Source organism: Leptosomus discolor, chromosome Z (genome assembly GCF_034619465.1).
Source record: "Leptosomus discolor isolate bLepDis1 chromosome Z, bLepDis1.hap2, whole genome shotgun sequence".
NCBI classification, from domain to species: domain Eukaryota; kingdom Metazoa; phylum Chordata; class Aves; order Leptosomiformes; family Leptosomidae; genus Leptosomus; species Leptosomus discolor.
Genome location: NC_141419.1, coordinates 15,955,922 through 15,976,407, shown reverse-complemented (window position 1 = coordinate 15,976,407; position 20,486 = coordinate 15,955,922). Strand labels below are relative to the sequence as shown.

Genomic DNA, 20,486 nt, shown 5'->3' with positions numbered 1-20,486 from the left:
CAACAGGAGTTGTTAACAGTCCTGGGGGATTCTCTGTTGCTGGGTATTTTTTACACGTGAGTGGATGCTTTTGTAGAAGAGATAGAAATCAATTCAAGGTAGTGTTCTGGATTGTGATATTTAAAAAAGCACACTGCTTTTTCTGCGGAACTGTAATTGTGATTCAAAAACACAGATAAAATTGGTAATAAGGAAAACATACAAATGACTAGAGAAGGGGCAGGCTGGAAGTTACATATGGGCAGAAGTAGGTGAGATTAAGTTTAGTTTAAACAGTCCACAGCACTCATGGAGGAAACTTTTCTGTAGCATTTGAAAGACAAAAATAAACTTTCACAATACAGTGTAAGCTCTGCTGCAAGAATAGATGCTGACATTTTTGGTCTGGATTTTTCCTTTTGCACAGCTTTAGTTCTCAGGTTGTCAGACACAAAAACCACATTCCCCCAATTAACAAATCAGCTTGTTTAACTTGCTCAGAAGATCCACATATGGATTATTTCAACAAAAGACACAATAAAGAGATTCATTATAAAGGTCATAATTGAAAAAAATTACTCTCTGTTTCTCCTGGTTTCAAACCACCCCAGTTAGCAAAGTGTAAGCAGGGCACATCAAGATTTCTTGATATTACTGAATCATGGTGGGGGGTGGAGGGAGTTTTCACAGCAAATAAAGGGATATTAACTTTTTTCAGAATATGGAAGTCGCAACATCTTATAACTTGTTAAGAACGGAAATCAATCAATGTGATACCATCTCAAGGGTTTCAAAATGAGTTTTTAATGCATTCTGCAAATAGAATCATGTAGATTTCTTTCAGAAACAATGAAGAAATCTGTCTACTCTTGCTAATAAAACTACAGTATATCTCACTACAGTTATGGGCTGCAAATTAAATTTATTTTTCACAAAATAAATTATATTATGTCAAGTTGCTAGAGTGAACAATAGTTATTGTCAGGAATTTGGTTCAGATAAGTTCTACAAACAACACTTCCTCCTTTAGATTTTCCCAAATTGAAATTGCAGATTGCGGTCTGGGGACAAAGTGTACCCTGAGCTCTTGAAGCAATGGGAGATTCAGTTCTGGCTTGTTTCCTTGGGGTGAAATTGCTCTCAGCAGACCGAGCCCACAAATGTTCCCTTCTCGCTTTTGTCCTGAGCCAGCCCTGCAGGAAATTGGTCATTGTTTTTAGGGATGCTACCCACAGTACTTTGCTGTACTTCAGACAAGGTGTCTGCACAGAAGCAATTATAGCATGGGTTACACAAAATCATCTCCTCTACACTGCCTCAGAGCTGCAGAGCTCCTAAGAAGGGAACTGTGTCCACCAAAGCCCTGATACAACACCTATTAGGCTCATTTCAACAGCATGAAGGACTTGGGTCTTTTTGTGTGTGTGATCCTCAGCAGAGAAACAGACATGGAAATAGTGTCAGCTGCCCAAAGCAAAACATCTTCTGATTGGGCTGTTTTGACTAAGAGCATAACGCATAAACCAGCAACACTGTGCTCTCCATTCGCATCACCTTCTGGTTGCCCTGTGGGGAGAGACCCTCTGGCTAACAGTAACTCCAGACTCTGCAAACCTCTTCTCTGCATTCACTGCTATAAAACCAAGTAATTAGCACAGTAGCACAAGTCTTTTCTTATTTCATTAATAAAGCATATCAGTAATTATATTTTCCTTTCTCCCCATATGGCTAAGCCAGTACAGCAAGAGTAACACAAAGCAGAGACATTTGCACAGACTGGCTAAAACATCTGATAGGCAAAAGTGTGAGATGGTCAGTTGAAGGGATATGACTATAGAAAGAGTTCAGCAGTGCAGCCACAAGGGACTGTTTAGTTTTCTAGGTCCGTTATTCAAGACCTCCTGGTGCATTTAGGGCATTTCCCACAGGGAATGAGGAAGAGGAAGAGAAGCTGTTGGAGAGCAGGGCTACTTCTGCCTGTCCCCTCTTGCCATCAGGTTTCCAGCTGGCATGAGTGTCAGGAGTGTCTTGGCACTGCTGCCAAGCTGCAAGGAGACACACACCATTACTCAGGTTCCTTGATTGGTTATTGGGGGTTATTCCACACACATCACACACACACCCCGCCCCGTGTGTCCATCTCCCATGTAGTGCCAAAAACATGTTGGAGAAAAGATGGCACAACCCATTCTGCCACCATCCTCCAATTCTTCAGATGCCTGAGGTCTCTCTCCTATTTGCTTTCTCTTCTCAGGCAGGTAACTAGCCGAACAAAAATTAATAAGTGCAATGTTTTCTTCTGCAGATATTTACCAAAGCTTCTGCAGAATTATATGTAGCATGCATTGGTCATTAGCCACTGCCCTGTAGTTCCAGAAAGGCATTTTAATCAGTTACTAAATAAATATAGTTCTTTAAGTAATAGTTATTATCTAAAACACCTATGCACAGCTTATTCTTGCTGTTCAAAGTCACCTTTAAAGTTATTGGCAAAAGAATGTCGTGTATAAACACCCTCTCACTCCAGCTGTGATTTGACTGTTTCATGCTCTCAGGCCTACGTGAGAAATAAGCACTAAAATGTTGTTACAGAAACTTCAGCCAACTTTCTTCTGGAAAAGAGTTATTAAGTCTAAGATATGTCTTGCAAGCTGAATTCACTCAGGTTTCTGAACAAAGGCTTACATTTGAAGATCAAGGCAGTGCCGCTGATCATAGTTAAAGACCATTAGGACAAGAAGGAAGAGAGAGAATAAGGTCAGCCTTGGAACTGCAGGAGAAGTCACTCAGTCCTGTACATGCTCTGCAGCCAGAGAATGCTGAGTCTTCCAATGGGCAGTGAGGTTTTGTTGGAAATTTATGCAGATACGGGTTTCATTTCATTAAATGTAATTGTGTCTCCTCCAGAAACCTATTGCTCCCACTTCAGAAAAGGTGCAGTTCCACAGTTGGCTTAAAATGCTCTAAGACACATTGCTACTGATGGAAGGTCATACCCCCATCCCAGGCCTTGCACTACCTCTTTTGTGCACCAGTGCTAGCAACTGAGTGACTGCAAGGCAAGAACTACTAAAAGGTTTATTCCTTGTTTAATTTTCAGGCAGATGAGCAAACTGGACCAACTTACTATACAACCACGGGACTGCTATAGTAAACAAAGCAATTAGTAGAAATGTGTAGCTGGGGTAGTGGAAAGAAAATTGACTAAACCGAGTGTAAAACCACTCTTAAAAGACGATGCCGTATTGTATCAAGTTATGCTGAATGAAATATTGCATCTTAAGTGATCTGCAAACCCAGGTGGCCCCAGGCTCCAGTTCCACAAGCATGTTTTGCCAGAAAAATGTCCGTGCTGCCAAGAAAACTGGTCCTACACTGCTCTATGCTATTCCCTCCTTTGCAAGGGCCAAACATTCATCTGAATTCTGGGGACATGACTTGCATGTCCCCAAAACTGAACAGTTTGGAAGTTGTTTTTTTTTTTTTTTTTCTTCTAATGTTACAGCAACAGTTTATCCTATAATCTGGTTTGGGTGGCAATTTGTAGAAAAAAAGATCCAGAGCTAGTCATCAATCATAAAGTGCATATGAGTCAACAGCACCATGCTGTTGTGAAAAAGGCAGACGTTAGACAAAGCTCTGTAAGCAGGAGTGTATCCTGCAAGACAGGTGACATCACTCCCCTGCTCTCCTCAGAGCTGGTGAGGACTCGGAGTGAATGCCTTGTCCAGCTGTGGGTACCATATCAAGAGAGACACGGACCTACTGGAGTGACACCAGGAAAGCGACACGGTAGTGATGAGTTACCTGGAAAGAGGGCCAAGGAAAGACTGCGAAGTGGTTTAATATCGAGAGAGGAAGACATGGCGGCAATCTTCTGAAAGGTAAAAGGCAGCTACAAGGACCGGCCTGTTCTCCACGTCCCACAGGGGTATGGAGGAACAGAGACTTAACATTGCAGGAAAGAAGATTCAAGTCATATGTTAAGGGAAAATTTCTAAAAGTAAGGTTAGCTAATCACTTGAATAGATGGCGTGGAGCATTTGGGACAAAATCCAAAGTCTCAGAGATCTCTGAAGCTGGGGAGACAAACATCAGTCAGGGATGATGCTGGTTTTGCTGAGACTGCCTAGGGAAGGAAGGGATTATCTTTTTAAGTCCTTCCAAGCTCTGTGAGTTGATGGTATCCTAGTTAGTGTGTACATGGAGGTTTTTAAACACACATGAATGAAAAATATATTCCTACCTCATGTACTCGTACCTCTGTGTTTTTCAATTATTGTAATCATCCCTATGATTGCAATAGTCAGGGAAGATTAGTTTCCTTCAAAACTCTTTTTCAAAGGCTAGAGAATATAAGTGGTATTTTTTTTTGTCACAATAGGAATTTTTTTTTTACCTGCTTAAGGACAAAAAGATCAGAGGGTGTTCATGCTTGTAGGACCTGAATTTGATGATGAATACCTTTTCCATCTTTTACAACAGTACCTAGAAGATAAACCTGTCTTCTGAACTAGCAGTTACTTGGGTCTTTTCAGCACAAGCTTCACCCTCCTTCAAGAATTTGAAGAAGAGAAGTTGAGGTGAGAGCTATATGCTCTATTTTTGCTAATGAATTTTATGCTTTTTTGAAACATAGCAAGGAGAGGACAAGGAGAGCACTGAAAACTGAATGCTTTAAGTCAGGACTAACAGTTAGTCACAGACAGCATCACATCATTAACATGTGCTCAGCCTGGGAGTGCTACAGCAATAGCAAGTCCTCATTGAAGGGGCTCCACAAATGCAATTCAGAACAGACACAGCACCAGCTAACCCTTTTTTCAAGGCTGGCAAATAGGTCTGTTTGGGGCTGCATGTACAGAGTATTTATGGTGAAGCAGCATAAGCCATGGCAGGGTCATGCTTGCAGAAACTCGCACAAGTTTGTAATGTGCAGAATGGAATGAGATGCTGCTGAAGATGCTGTTTTTGTAAAAGACGGGTGTCAGAGCTGCCACTTGCAGTGCCTTTGCCAGCTTGGTTACCTCCTCAGACACGGGTGAAGAAATAGAACTGCCTTCCACCCCAAGGATAACTATGGTTTGGCTTTTCTATGCAACCCTATAAATAGACTGTATCAAAAAGAGGATTTTGTTCTCCAGGCCCTTTGAGTCTTTATGGTCTCCTTTAAAAAAAAAAAAGAAAAAGCTCCCAAGATACAGGAAAATTAATTATCAAGTTTGTACACGTGTTTTATGGACATGTGCCTAAATGCTACTATATACTGACTGATTCATTTGGGGAGGCAGGAAGCAGTTGTAACTCTTCTATCCATATGTGACATGCTTTGCTGCATTATGACACTATATCTCCACTGGTTTCATTTTTTTAAAATAATTTTTATTTTGAGTATATGATTGTCTTTAACACAAACTGTGTTTAGCCAAAACTTTAAATATAATTGATTATAATGAAAAATGTGTTTGGGGAATGCACTCTTGTTTCTAATGCAAATAGATTAGTATTTCTGCTCTATTTTTCTGGGTAGATAAGCACTGCAGGAAATCTGTGCGTAGCTGCTATTTTGTTTGATTAATTAAGAAGATTAGCTCAGAAATGGATGTTTTAGAGGTAGCAGAATAAATGGGCACTTTGAGACGCTATCATCTTTCCGGAATATTTTCTTTATGAAGTGTTTTGTTGTATCTGGGAAGAAAATAGCAGAGAGAACGACAGCAGTGAATATTACTAAGAAGTCCGAATTAAACCAGCATGCTGTTACTCCATAATTTGTTTCATCCTTGCCTACCAAACTCCTTTACCAAACTCCTTTTCTTGTATGTTCCTCAGTTATGCTAGTACTTCTAATTTTAACAGCTAATCTGATGCAGATATGTTAATAGACATATAATTTATACAGTAAATCCCAGTAAGGCTGACAATGTACAGCTCACAGCTGAATTCAAGCTAGAGCAATAATTCAAGAAAGCAGAGCATAAAAATGGTATGAAGAGAAATTAAGTCAGGACACTACTTTTAATAAAAATTATATACATTTCATCTATATTTCATATCCATTTTTATGTAATAACTCAATTTTAGTCATATCTGACGGCTCTAATTTTAGGCAATTAGTACCTTTGAACTGTTAGGGAAAAAGGTAATTTTGATGAAAAAAGACAGAGTGGCATAGGACAATAAAACCACCATCTTTATATATAACTATCTGTATATATGTGACATATCCAAATGTGAGTCAATCATTTATCACAGTTATAAAGTATTCTTGCAGCCATAGATGAGCAGGCAATTGCAATATGTTAAAATTAGTCCAACTGTGATGGTTGCCTAAAGCCCTGCAAGCATGCAGGTAAGATTAATCATGTAGGATTGACTCCATTACTACCTACAGAGCAAGGAGCAAAAATCAGCAGGAAAATGCTTAGCACATTTTGCTTTTAAGAATGTTATCTTCTGATGCCACCACAGACCAGCTGGAATTGGGACAATGAGATGCTAAATGCACCAGCCTAAGCTTGTTCACACTTGGAGGATTCCCCAGAAGGGATTTTCTCCCTTTTTTTTTGAGCTTTACACCAGAGGAAGATGGCTGTGAAGGGGAGGGAGTGTGACTCAACAGAGGTATGGGGCAAGCTGACTTCTTTCCTCTTATTTCTCTTCTCCCTTCCCATAGCTGTATGTGTTACCAAACCTACTAAAAACGGACAGGCTACACTGACTCATTTACATTGCCTCCTGACCAGATACCAGATAACAATTCAGAGATAAATGAGCAGTCATTTACTCTAGTGGAATTTTATAACTTAGAGCAGGATTTGTCCTAATTACTGTCTTTTACTGAATATGAACCTGTGACCTGAGAGCATAAAGCTCTGTATCCCATTACTAATTCCACGAGCCACTTAATTACCTCACTTAGAGCATTTTAAAAGCTTTTCTGAAAAAGAGATTGGAAAACTTTCAGTGCATGGCTATTGGAAGGACTGAGAGAAATAATTTGGGAGTTATTCTCCCCGTCTTGTACAGACCTCAAACTGTGCAGCCAAGCTGGCTGCCTTCTTTTGATGTGACCTGAGAAACATCGAACAAAACTTGTATCAAAACAATTTCAATATATCCCATAGCTGACAAGAAAGCATCCTATTCTCTAGGCCTCTCATTTTCGTTTCTTTTGGTTACACTGCTTGTCAGCTTGCATTACAGATGAGTAACACAGAAACATAAAGACATACCCTCTGGAAGAAAAAAGAATCAGTTTTATAGGATGAACAAGCTTAATCATACACAGTAATTACATCAATAAGTGATCACAACTATAGTATCCTAGAATGTTCCTTAAATCCAATGGAAGTAACATTTAGAAGTATGTGTATGAACAATGACTAAAGATAACTACAATCCATATTAAGAAAGTCTATATAATACATATATATAACAGAAACGTTTCTGTCAAAAATCTCAGAAGCTGGTTCTTTGGGACACAAGTTAAACCTTATCAGAAGTGAGAATACTGTAGCTGCCATGGCAAATACATGGGATGTATTTTCCTTCCACAGTCCAGCAGAATGAGACTGAAGCTCTTCCAGTAAATTCTCACTGACATACCTCGAAGTGCTTTGCAAGTGAGTTCATGTATTTATTCCCACTGGGTTGAAACTAAGGCCAGGAAATGCTATAACGTCTCTAAGGCCAGTGACTTTCATTTTGGGGGATAAGCAAGGTGTCCTGAGTTCTTTACACTAGAACTGGCAGTGATTTTTCTAAAGGTGTGGTTCATTAAAACAGATCTGTTCAACTAGCAGTAAACATTTTGAGGAAAAGATAGTATTTGACATTTTTGATGTCAGATTTTTTGGAAAGATTTTCAAATATATAAGACCCTTTGACTTTTGAAAATCAAACAAAAAAGACCTGATTTTTCCAGGCTGTTTAAATGGTTGAATAATACAATTTCCCTAATAAATTTCTTCCACAGAGTTTTGGAGAACAGCCTTTTTAGAATTTTCTGCGCCGAGCACAATTGATGATGGATAATCTTTTAAAAATTCTTGAATTTGGAAAAATGTTTCTCACCCGGTTTTACACTGTAGGTTTCATATCCTTGCTTCACCCGTAGTGCAGGCTCATGTACCTATAGGATGTGTTAATTCCAGATCTTTGCTGCTCTTCCTGAAGAAGACTCTAAGACATTATTAGCAAGCCTTCCCTTATATCTGACAAAACTACTATGCATTAGCTATATCTGATCTATGTTTCTACACATATGCCAGAAATTTAGAATTATTTCCCCAAAGCCATTATATACCACAGCAAAAAATAGGAACAGTATGAATCAACAAAAGAAGTATTTTAAATTGCTCCTTTATTTGGTAAAAAAAAAAGCACCACTCAAACAAGAAATAACCTTACGCAAAATTCTCAAATATTATAAATCTAACTTTATTATTAATACAAGAAAACAGAACGTCAAATTGGAATAAATATACCTTTCAGCTCCCCTCATTACCACTAGTGTTTAAAAGAAAGGTTGTGTTAATACTCAAAACAATACAACTGACCCAAGAAGACAAACAAACGTAAGAGTAACACAAACAGGTGAACAAAAATTTTATTTTTTTAAAAGGCAAAATTATTTTTCTTCTATTTTCTTACTATGCATTCAAGAGGAACCTACTCATGAAATAAGTCACAACTTATTTCTGCATGAGAAAAGTCCAAGTGTATTTTTATATGGATTCGGGCCTTTATTTACTTTAGCATGTAACAGCAGTGGCTTTGTGACAAGTACAATAAATGTTATTTTTTGTAACCTGTTTAAAAAAATATACATTAATATGAAATGCAATTAATATACTTCTACTTTAGAAAGCATTCTACTATAAAATATACAGTTACAAATTTTCTGTATGATGTTGAATATAATTGTATCTGGATATAGGTCTGATTTTTAAAAATTTTTATTCTATTTTTCTAAGCTATTTTTTCTCCTTTGTTCTTTTCCTGTTGTTTGTTTGTTTGTTTGTTTTTTCCCCTAGAAAAGTATACTTCATAGCTCCCAAGCAGCTGCAAAGGTTGTCATCTGAGAACAACATAAATCTGAATCAAGAGGAATGCGGATTAGCAACAACGGGTCAGCAATTACAGATACCTGCTATCCACTTCCCACCTGACCAGAAATCCCTAAAACAGTCAGTCAGCCACTGATGTTAAGCTTAATTTCTTTAGTGTTGTTAGGCAAGACTGTTGTTTGGTATCTTTTTCCTCGCATGTGTGGGGGTGATAACATTGGCTCAGATCACTGTTGTCAGGGCTGCTCTGCCTACAGACTTGTAACACTGTTTTTTTCTGCTGTTACACACATTTTCTCCAGGCATTTGTACAGTCCCAGCTGCATCTGAATGGATTCATTAAAATGGTTTTCAATATATTGCATCTGTATCAAATATAAATGCAATGTTCTCATAAAAAGACATCATCTCAGAAACTTGACGTGATCTCGAAATGATGTGGGCAGCCTGAAATGTTTGATTTCAGAGAACAGTGGATTCCATTTCCCATAAAGCTGATTTTTATGGTATATGGGTCTGCCTACCTACAAAGTAAGGTGCTGTGTTTCTGAAAGCTGCTCAGCTGCATAATACATTAAATGTCTCTTTCAAGGTGACTATGGGGAATGTTACTTCTAGTTTATCAAACCTATTTCTATTGAATTATGCACCCCTGTGGCAGATTATTTGCAGGCTTTATGCCAGATGGATAGAATTCTCTGTATCAGTATCGAGCCTTGTAAACATCACAAATTCTTCCCAGGGTTACTTACTTATTCCAGATGGCACCCGCTGCGCTCTCTGTATCTTTCTTCCAATCTGTGGGGCTTACTTTTTCCCCAAGAAATGAGAATGCTTTACTTTTTTACACATTTTTCCTATTTTTATGCCAATACGTGAGAGTATCTTGACAGAATAAGCAAAAAGTGATTTGCATTTATACTCAGTTCACATTGAATAAGAAAAAAAAAAGGAAATATTATCCTACTATGTCTTTTTAATTCTAAAGTCATTTTCCCAGTTACCAAGAGCTTTCTGAAACTTAGAGTAATCATAGCCTAGTGTCTGCTGAACCCTTTACTTGCAAAAGCTCAGTCATCAGGCTGCCTCTCTTGACTCACATTTGGAGAACATTATGAAACCTGTGTTATGACATGCCAATGTCTTTGGAACATTTAAAGTACTAATTTAAGCTATCTCCCAAGAATGTCGAGACAGTTTCATGCTTTGGCTATTTGTGAGCTTTAGGACAATACTCTTCTGAAGGTTATCACGCTAATCACAGTGTCTGTGAAATTCTCATTACACAGCTCTCAGAACAGGGAAAAAGGGAGTAATCTCTACCGACTTTAAAAATCAGGGCTTAGCTCTGACAGTCATGTTCCAACTAAGTAAGTATGTGTCTCAATATGAAAATGTTAGCCATATGAAGAAAGTTTTAAAATATTATTTTCACTATGCTTTGCATCATAAATCTGGAGCTCAGTTTATGTCCGTTGTATCTTTATTATGTAAAGTAATTCTGGAGCTTTTAATTTACCAAGTACATCAGTGTATCTTTAAACTTTTGGACAACAAGCTGAATGCTGGATCTTCACTCAGCTAGTGAACCTTTGCTGTCTCTGGAGCAAAGGAACCAGGTGAAAATAGGCTTAAGAAGAAAACGCTGCCTGTCTTTTCTTCCCTGTGTGATTTTAGCGCTGATTTGTACTATCAACATTTTCACATTCGAAATGATGCTTTCTTCTTCGGTGTCACCCTTGATCTAATCCTTTCCCTTCATGTGCTGTATTGAACTGACCCTAGCCAACTCAGATCTTCCTCTCCCACATTATTGCCTACCAGCCTCCTCAATCTGCCCCCATCCCTCGTGTATTGGTCTCTTTTCTTCCTATTTCAGAGCCCCCACGATCTCTGCAGGTGATTTCCACCTCTTTACTAACCACCTGGTTTTCTAGCATTACTCAGCAGCCATGATGCTCATGCTCTGTGGCTCCCAGGTTTGTCTTCTCCATAAGTCTCTCTCCATTACCACCTCCCAGCAACTCCCTCCTCTGCACTTCGCTGTTAGGATCCCCATCCATCTTCTCCAATTCTCCAGACATTCTTAGCCCTCACTTACTCACACTGATTTCTTCTGCTGTTTACCTACGGTGCTCTTATTACCATCAGTCTGCCAAACAGGCTGAATTCTTCCACAACCCCCTTGCTTTTTGCCTCTTGCCTAAATAGTGCAACTTCCTCAATTTAATTGAGTCCCTTGATTCCAGCTTCTGCCCCCCCCCGCCTTTTTTCCCCTGCTTTTTACTTTCTCCAGCCTGTGAGACAGCTTCTGCCACACATTTTTTAAAAAAATTTTTTAGTTGCTCTTTGTATTTTTCCATGCTGTCCCTGACCACAGGCAAGAACTCCCCAATGACCTCCACAGACACACCAAACTTTCTTTCAAAAGTTCCTCCAAAACCTTCTTTTGCTATTCTTCTCCCAAACCTCAGCAACAAATATGCTAGCTGTGTACCGAGGATGCTGCCTATCACAGTGTGCAGTGCATTTACTAGTCCCCGTAGTTCTCCTTTTGACTGGCTTTAGTGACCTGATATTATGCTTAGACTCAGTTCTTCCTGGCATGGATCCTTTTCTTGCGTTTATGCAGCATTTAGCACAAAGAGGCTAAGGCATTAAACCTTGATGATAATATCCTCACCTGCATAATAGGTAAATGATCTGCAATTATCTGCCTTGTGCTGAAATCTCCCACTGAAAGAAGTGGTCCTTTTGTCACCCTCCAGTATGGCAGTAAAAATCCTTTCCTCAGACCTTTCAAATCATGAGAATCAGTCTGTGTGGAGCTGCAAAATAGCTAGATGGCACTTGTGTATATTGTAACAAGATGCTTCTGCTATGTACAGAATTACCATGCTCTTTTTTTCTTAAAATGACTGCAAATGCTCTTTCCTGGAAAGATGTGCAAGTGGCATCAGAGGCACTACTCACGCTTTGCGTAGAGGCGCTGTGAAATTATCCTCACTGCTGCTTTGTGGAAGACCTGGGGGAGTGTTGGCCTGAGATTCCTGAAGGAGGGGATCTCATGAACACTTGTTCCACCACCTTTCTCATACAGCTGAAGAGCATGTGTAGTCACATCTCTTACACAGAAAGGCTGACCATAACATTTGCTTCTAGTTGCTAAAAGATTAAGTAACCATCAGGAATGAATCACTATGACCTGGTATATGCAATGATTTAAAATTGGTTAGCCAAGACAATTACCCCCAAAAATGTCTAGATAAAATAGGAAAAGTAAATCTTCTGAAGTGACATCAAAAGTTAGATTAAACAAGCACAAAATGGTTTGTAGTCATTTAAAAGGAGAATGATAAAAGGCAAATGACATTTCCATACAGGAGAATATCCTGTTGTTTTCAAGGTATTGAGGACTTACTATACCAGTGATGTATAATACAATGTGTTTGAAAATTTTACTGCTTTATCAGGTAACTAAATCTTAGCTGAGCATTATAAATGCCTTTCAAATAGCCAAATCATGCTTTGTGCCTTAAAGAGTAAACCATTATGTTGGCAAAACTGCATAACAAAAAATTAGAGAATAAATTCGTTCACAGTTCTACATTTCAGACAATATATAAGAGGATTTACACACATATATACTTAGTGAAACATAGTTTGTTCCCCATAAGCTACTGTAGCAGCTATTCAACAGCTTTACAAAATTATTTTGTATTTGATATGCTATCTTGACATGAAAAGGTAAATAATGATTTACTATTCCAATTTAGTGACAAATAAGCATTCCAAATGTATAACAACATAGAGCAAATACAAACTGAGACATAAAAATGATAGCACAACTTTTTTCCATTGCTTTAATCAATTTTTATTACCTTTACATTAATAGTATTTTCCCAAGGTGCTTTTCAAAATATAGGCCTAAATTTTACATACTTTCTAAAATAGATTTTCCTGTCACCTGTCACTCAGAAGAGTGACAACTCACTGACTTGCCCCCCAAGCTTTCATGGTCACTTCTGGCTATCAGAATCAACAATTGCACTGTCATACGATGCCATGTACTTCGTTATTTATGACAGCTTTGAACAACATGCAATGAATTAGTTCCCAATGGAAATTTCAAGGTAAATGTGGGCTAAATGTGTTACATTATCTCAGCTGAATATGTGACCACAACTTCCCACCACAGTTTTACAGAAAGCTCCTTAGGGCCTATAGTGACACAACACTCGGGAATGTGGTTTTATAAATGAATACTCTGGAATGAAAATACACAAAAAGGAGGGGTTAGTTAAGGAGGATATAAAATAAAAGTAAACCAGTGTGCTGATCTGTATGTTCTTTTCTTCAGAGCCCTATGGAATAGATTACACCAACAGATTCCTTTACATCTGTTTGCACATATAACTCAATCATGTTCACACATATGAATTTGGCCTAGAATTTCTTTCTTAAAAACCACACACAACCCCTTCTTTATCATCAGTAATGAAGAAAATTAAAAAAAAAAAAGATTTTAAAATTTACTTACATATATTTAGATGTATTAGATAGTACATTGATACATACATACGCAGTAGATAGTTAAAGCAGTCAAAACTAGGTTGTGCTTTTATAAGAATCACTAAGTAATAAAGAAAATATCATTGAGAGAACTAAATAATGCTTTGAACAACAAAGTACCAGAATTCATGATGAACCGCAGTCAGCATTCACTGTAGTGAGCAGGAACATTAGATGCCTCGTAATTCCTATGGATTGCTGTGCAATGACATATTCAACATTTTCAGCTTAGGAAAAATGCCTGCATGTCTAGGAGAAAACAATATAGTAGAAGGAAACCCTCTCTTTATTTTGTAGTTAAAATTTAACTCCTGTCAATTATTTTTTTGTCATTTTACTGTACGTCTTAGGTGTTGTGGTAGAACAGGTGGTGCATAATAATTTCTAATTTATGCAAAAGCTTTATTAATGTACAAATCATGTAAGATGGGACAAAAACTTGCAACCTTACCTTTGGCAAAGGTGGGTTCTTACTATAGCATTCGGTTGTGATATATGATGTGCTTGTTTTGAAAAGCACTAACTATTCCCTTAGCATCAAGTATGTTAAAACTCTTGAGTTGCAGTCTGCTTCTTTCCCTTGGTTCTACTGCCTTGCTATTTACTGACATCAAGAGACAAGATATCCCATGAAATTTCACACACTGAATTAATACTGACTTGGATAGCACTAGCTGAGTGAATACTGAACTAAAGATGCATTGAGATGCACAAATATGAGTTATTTCACAAATGCGAATCATCCAAATCATCTCCAGTTCCTGTCCAGGACCTAGACTTCCCTGGACATTATGCGTTAAGCTCAGATGTCATGATGTGAAGCCACAAGGCAAACTAGTCAGTTCCAGCAGCATTTATGCATCTGTTTCTTCTAATACAAAGTTGTCTGTTCACAGAACAAGAGCCTTAAAACTCCACGTGGGTCCACAGTTCCTGTAAATAATACTCAAAATCATAATCACTGACAGAGATCACACAGGGAATATTTTCCAACTCGCTCTGTGCTTTATACAGCATACCGAGCATTGTAATCTTCACATTTTTGTTCAGTCAGTAAGAGAATCAATTTTCTTTCTTACTCATACAACTCGTTAAAGCAAGAGAACAGAAAGCTACATACACACAACATTTTTTTAAATGAAAAAGTTTTAAACGCCTTTTTGTGAGAGAACCTTAAAAGGAAGTTTAAATAATTTGGTAAATTAAAGGTCCAAGGTCCTCTACTTGGTAGGAACTTCCATATCACTAGTGTTTTATGTAAAAGACCTACTGATACCAGCTCCTTTCCCAGAGCTTTTTTTTTTTTCCTAATCAAGGTCTGCTCGTACCTCATTCCACTGCCCTGACTGCAGAAACACCACCGTGCCTGCTGCCAGCCTGGCTAAACTCCGTGAGAAAACAAACCCGAGGCACCGCTCTCCCCAGCACAGCGCATGCAGACTTGCTTTTCGGGATGTGACCACCCCACCCCCGCCTTCGCTGAGCTGCACCCCTGGCAGCGGGAGGCTGTCCTCACGCGCCGTGCTGCAAGCGGGCCCCGACAGGCGGCCGGCTTTCTGCAGCCCTGGCCGGGTTATTTGTTCACGACATGGATGCTGAGGAAGGTGCCGGGATGTAGTTCCCCGGGGTGACACCTCCTGCACCACTCACCTCCCCCTCCTGGCCTTTAATCCTGGTGAATATCGGGTTCAAAGTAACGCGTCTCTGGTGTTTCACTCGGGTTTCACTTCTTGCTTTTGCTTTAATTCGCAACGCAGCTCGAAAACGAAGTTCCCGACTCTGGCAGCCACGCTCACACAGCCCTGCCGCTTTCCAAGATTTTAACTAAAAGAATCGAAAAGGGAAAACTATCGGGAAACCAACAGCAAGCCCCAAACCACCCAGCCGTTCCCGCCCCGTCCCGTCCCTCCCCCCGAGGGCATGGCTGTCCGCAGGTGCCCCATCTGACCCCCTCCATCCCCATCCCCATCCCCATCCCCATCCCCATCGCTGCGGCCGTGTGCGGTGCCCCCCGTCCGCCCCCCCCCCCCACCGGGAGGCGGCCCCGCCGGCGGGCGGAGGGAGGGACCGTGGAGCTGCGGCGGCGATTTTGCTCTTTAAGTCGCTCTCCAAAGCGGATTACGGCTGATCCCTCCACGTCACGGCGGAGTTGCCCCGGGGGGCAGCTCGCTGCCGCCACCCGCTCTCCTCCCGCGGGGCGTCGAGGAGGCGGCTCAGGGAGGGGGCGGAGGGTGGATACGGGGCGCACATACACGCACACACACGCGCGCGCGCGCGCGCACACACACACACACACGCGGAGCAGGGGGGATGCCGCGGCGGGTTTAGTGGCAGCCGCCCCCGGGGGGCGGGCGGAGCTCGGTGCCGCCCGTCGGTGAGTGCCGGCGCCCGTGGAAGCGCTGCCGCGCCGCGGCACATCCGGTGGCGGTGGCGGCGCGCTGAGCGCCCGCGGAGGCTGCCCTGCGCTGGGCGGGCGGGGGGCCGCAAGCTGCGGGCCACCATGCAGAAGAGCGTGCGGTATAACGAGGGGCACGCCCTGTACCTGGCGCTGCTAGCCCGCAAGGAAGGCACCAAGCGGGGCTACCTGAGCAAGAAGACGGCGGAGACCAACCGCTGGCACGAGAAGTGGTTCGCCCTCTACCAAAACGTCCTCTTCTACTTCGAAGGCGAGCAGAGCGCCCGGCCCGCCGGCATGTACATGCTGGAGGGTTGTAACTGCGAGAGGGTGCCGGCTCCCAAGGGCTGCGCCGCCGGCAGCGCCAAGGATGCTGCGCTGGACAAGCAGGTACCGCCGCCCCCTCGGACAGCCCGACGGCCGCCCCGCACCCCGCCCCGCTCCCGGGCTCCCTGCGGAGGGAGGGGGGAGCGGGGGAGGAGGGCAGGCAGGGACGGCCCTGGCCCTGCGTCTCCGCCGCGCGAAGGGAGAGCGAGGCGCTGCCGGAGCCCTGGCCGTCGGGGCGCTGGGGCCGCCTCCGCCCGCATCCCGGAGGGTGGCGGTGACCGCCCTCGGTCCCCAGGTCCCAGCGGGGAGGTCCGTGCCGCTGCCGGAGCGCTGGGAAGAGCTGCAGCCGCTCAGAAGGTGGCCAGGCCAGTGGCTTTCCCGTCCCATCTAACGGCTGTTCCTTCCTCCCTGACTCTTTTACCTCCTCCAGTGTCTGCACGCCTTATTTCAGTAGGGTGCTTGGAGAGTAGTACCTCGCAAACTAGGTGTTTGGGCATCTTAATGCTGATGCTTCTGCGATACAGCTACACGTTTCTGACCAAACTCAGAGGGTGCGAGAGGCCAAAGTACCAGAACAGCGCAGGGGGGACTCTGAGGAGTCTGTGAGCCCGTCCTTGGGCAGCCATGGGGCTGTTGCCCCTCTCTCAGCAATGCCATGAGGGGCAACAGGCTCTCAGCTCTCCCTTGGGGAACCCCTCCGAGAATGAGCCGGTGGCTGGGAGGCGAGGCTGAGTTTGTGCCCTCATTTGCAGCCTGCGCCATTCAGCACAAGTCGGCGGGTTCTTTGCCTGGCAGGTGTTGTGAAGCCGATCATGCTTGTGAAGAAATGGTGGCGCAGTGCTCGAGCCAGGTCTTGCGTGGCTTTCATCGGGCAAAGAACGCTGGAGGTTCTGGTGGGACTCGTTCCTGTGAGGGGTGACGGTTCATAACACATGAACTGTCAAATTCCACCCCCCCACCCCCCCACCCCAGAAGCTGATCAGTTTGACATGCATGTGTCAAACAAGCGAGTGGTTAAATACTATCTGTGTATTACATAACTGTGAAGAAAAGGACACTGTAGTTGTTCAGTGTAGACAGAGATTGGCTACATGCCTCCTATTGCCTCATGTAAATTCTTGATCTAATTTGCTGCCTGGTTGAAATTTGTTTGAATCTGCACCTAGCATGCCCTAGTGCCTTTCTCTCTGAATAGGAGAAACCAAACAGGTGTCAAACAGGTTTGGAAAAGTTTGGGTAACTGTAAGGAGTGTGGTTTCAAGCTGGCTGCACACGGTTCCTGCTGATTGTGAGAAAGGGACACAGACCTGTCAGCTCCTAAAAAACGGCACATCTGCATGCTGTGCCAGCGTGGTAACTTTGCGAGGAGAGCTCAGAACCTTGTCTTATGTTTGTGGTTTTTTTCCCATTTAGAACAAATAACGTGTGTGCCTAAGCAGCCTTTGAGATGGTACCTAATTAAGCAGCTGAACTTTGAGAAGTTTGGGTGGTTTTAGTTATGTCATATTTGTTGGTCATGTTCTTGCCTGTTGCTTTGAGGCATGTTTTTATAAGTGCTGATAAATGAAATACTGGAGGATTCCCTAGATGAAATTAAACATGAATATTTCCCTGTGTGCTTTACATTGGCTTAGCACACTTGTTTATTGGTAATGTTGTTAAACTACGGCTTGACTAAGAGAACTGTGTGAAAACAATGCCTTTCCATATCTGTTTTCTGGGAATCTTAAGTTGTGCTTTTATAGTGATGAATGTCTGAGTTGTTTGTAATTACATTTAGTGGTGCAAAGACAAAATAATTGCCGGGGATGAAGCTGAATTTTGCTTTGCTTTAAACATCAACTCTGTTCACGTTTTTAACAATAGCAGACTGCTATTAAAGAGGGAGAAGAACCCTTCAATTTTTTTCCATGGGTTCCTAGTTTGAATTTTCAAGGCGGACCATCAGAAAATACCTTTTTCCTGTTCACCTTTCGCTTGATGCAGAATAAAGCTGTTGAGTGTTAATGGTTTTTACAGATGTTTACTCATTAAAGTGCATCATTGTTTGTATATTCATATAGACACAAACCTTTGTAAAGGTTCACAGGGAACTCCCTCAGCAACTAAAACTGATCAATCACAAGAAAGAAAAAGGAAATACTTGAAAATTAAGCAGTCCTTTGTATTCAGAAAATGTGCTCATGTTCTTATGGGTGTAAAGTAACAAACTGTGAACCTTCAGCTTACTAACAGAGGAAGACAAAGTTATTTTAATCAGATGATAATGAAAACTCAGTGTTGTACATGTTAACTACTGGCAGTGTAAGCATACTGCCTATATTTAATTTGCTTTGATTTACCACCACAAATGTGTTAATGGAATGAAAAAAGTGAGAAGCTCTCTGCCAGTTTTTGAAGAATCATATCTCTCTCTAAAAGAGAGAGGAGAAAAAAATAATGTCTTTTAGTTTGGGTTTTATTTACCTGGGTAATTTAGGCATTAGAGTGATATGTGCTATGGAGTTAAACAAATGAGGAAGACGAATTACTCACATGCGAGAGCTTCATCAGCATCCTTTGAGTGGGTATTTGAAAAAGCAATGCATTTTCTTTAAGTTATGTAACTGAAGATTATGGAAAATGCGTGCAGAACAAATAGATTTTGTTTTCCTTAGTTTGCAGATCCTTTTAATTTTAGTTTCAGTTGTTTAAGGATGTCAGAGTCATATGCCAGGTAAGAACTGTGCTGAGCAGTTGTCAGAGTTCAGTGGGGAGTGTTGGAGCTGTACTTCCCTATACAGGAGACTGTACTTTGGTGAACAGATGTGTTCAGGTTTGGGTATCTATCTCTCAACAAGCCCAGAAGCTGAATGATTTCACATTTAACCGCTACTGGTTCTGCTATGCCCTTCCAGCAGTCCATCATGAGGGGACATTAAAGTACTACAGGAACCATACCACTGTTTTGTGGAAGATGCCAAATGCCTTCATAAGATTTACTGTAATATTAAAGTATTAAGAGTTTGAAAAAAAATTGCAATGACAGATGTGCTTTTTTTGTCTTTTCCATTAAGGTATTAGTGTATTTGTTTCCTTCAGAAGGATATTTGCTTCAAAGCAAATTTTTTTAAAAGTACAGTACCTTTTGTAATGTTAACAAACTGTATAATGCATTAATCATTTGATATGCTGGGAATATAGGAACATATCAAGTATGTTTCAGCTATTAAATTATTTGTAGGGGTAGTTTTTATTTTTAAAGAAAAGTATTTCATCTCCCTCAGATTTTAGAAGAGTTTTTGTAAATGCCAAACGTGTTTCTGTCACTCTGATTTCATATTTCAGAAAAAAAAAAAGAGAGATTTATTCAAAGGAAAACAATGTGGAAGAAGATGACTTTAAAAACAGCAGTTTAGGACATGAAAATACTACATGTGGAAAGCTTAAATTCTGATGCCAGTTAAACTGCTTTTTCCTGCAGGAGCCGTAGACTGTAAACAAGTGCAGCTCCCAACCAGTCCTCAGCTGTGACAGTGACAGACTTGATAAGAATGAATTTCAGCTTTTGTTTCAAAAGCTCTGGAAAGAGAATGGCTTTGTCACCATGAGTGGCTAGTCTCTTTCAAAAGTAAGGTAAAATGCCTAAAAATTATGCTTTCTGCAGTGTTTCATTGGAGACTGGCTCTCATTAGCCATCAAGTTCACAGATTTTTTTTTTTTAAAGACTGTTGGAAGCAAGTGAATAGAGGAATGTAAATATTATTATCATTATTATTATTGTCTGCATTGGGAGGAGGCCTGTATGTTTAATTTCTTCCATAACTGGATTGAATACATGGAAATGTTCTGATATAGTTATTAATAACTGTCTTAGTGTATTTAAGCTTGTAAATGTTACACGATTTAAGCAGAGACTATTCTTTGTATCTTGCCTGCAATAATCTTCCTCCCACTTAGCAAAATTAAATGCAGTATTAAGTCCATGTCCCCACAGATTAACAGAATCCAATTATTTGAATTTTTTCTGCTTACTGTAGCTCTGTATTTATTTTATAAAGGACATGGTAATTTTGCGGTGTTTGAAAGCTCTCAGTTTTGCATATATTCCTTGAAGTGATAAGGCAGGCATATGCCACCAACAGCTTTTGCTGTACCTCTCT

General features: G+C 41.1%; 1 protein-coding gene across 3 annotated transcripts in view; it reads left to right on the top strand.

The window, feature by feature from the left end:
- The first annotated feature begins 16,122 nt into the window (after window positions 1-16,122).
- The window catches only part of RASGRF2 (Ras protein specific guanine nucleotide releasing factor 2), a 134,542-nt gene continuing 130,178 nt past the window's right edge, over window positions 16,123-20,486 (top strand). For all 3 annotated transcript variants that reach the window (XM_086479545.1, XM_086479544.1, XM_086479543.1), the window contains exon 1: window positions 16,123-16,407. In XM_086479545.1, coding sequence (XP_086335671.1) covers window positions 16,123-16,407 — 285 coding nt within the window. The remainder of the gene's footprint in view (window positions 16,408-20,486) is intronic.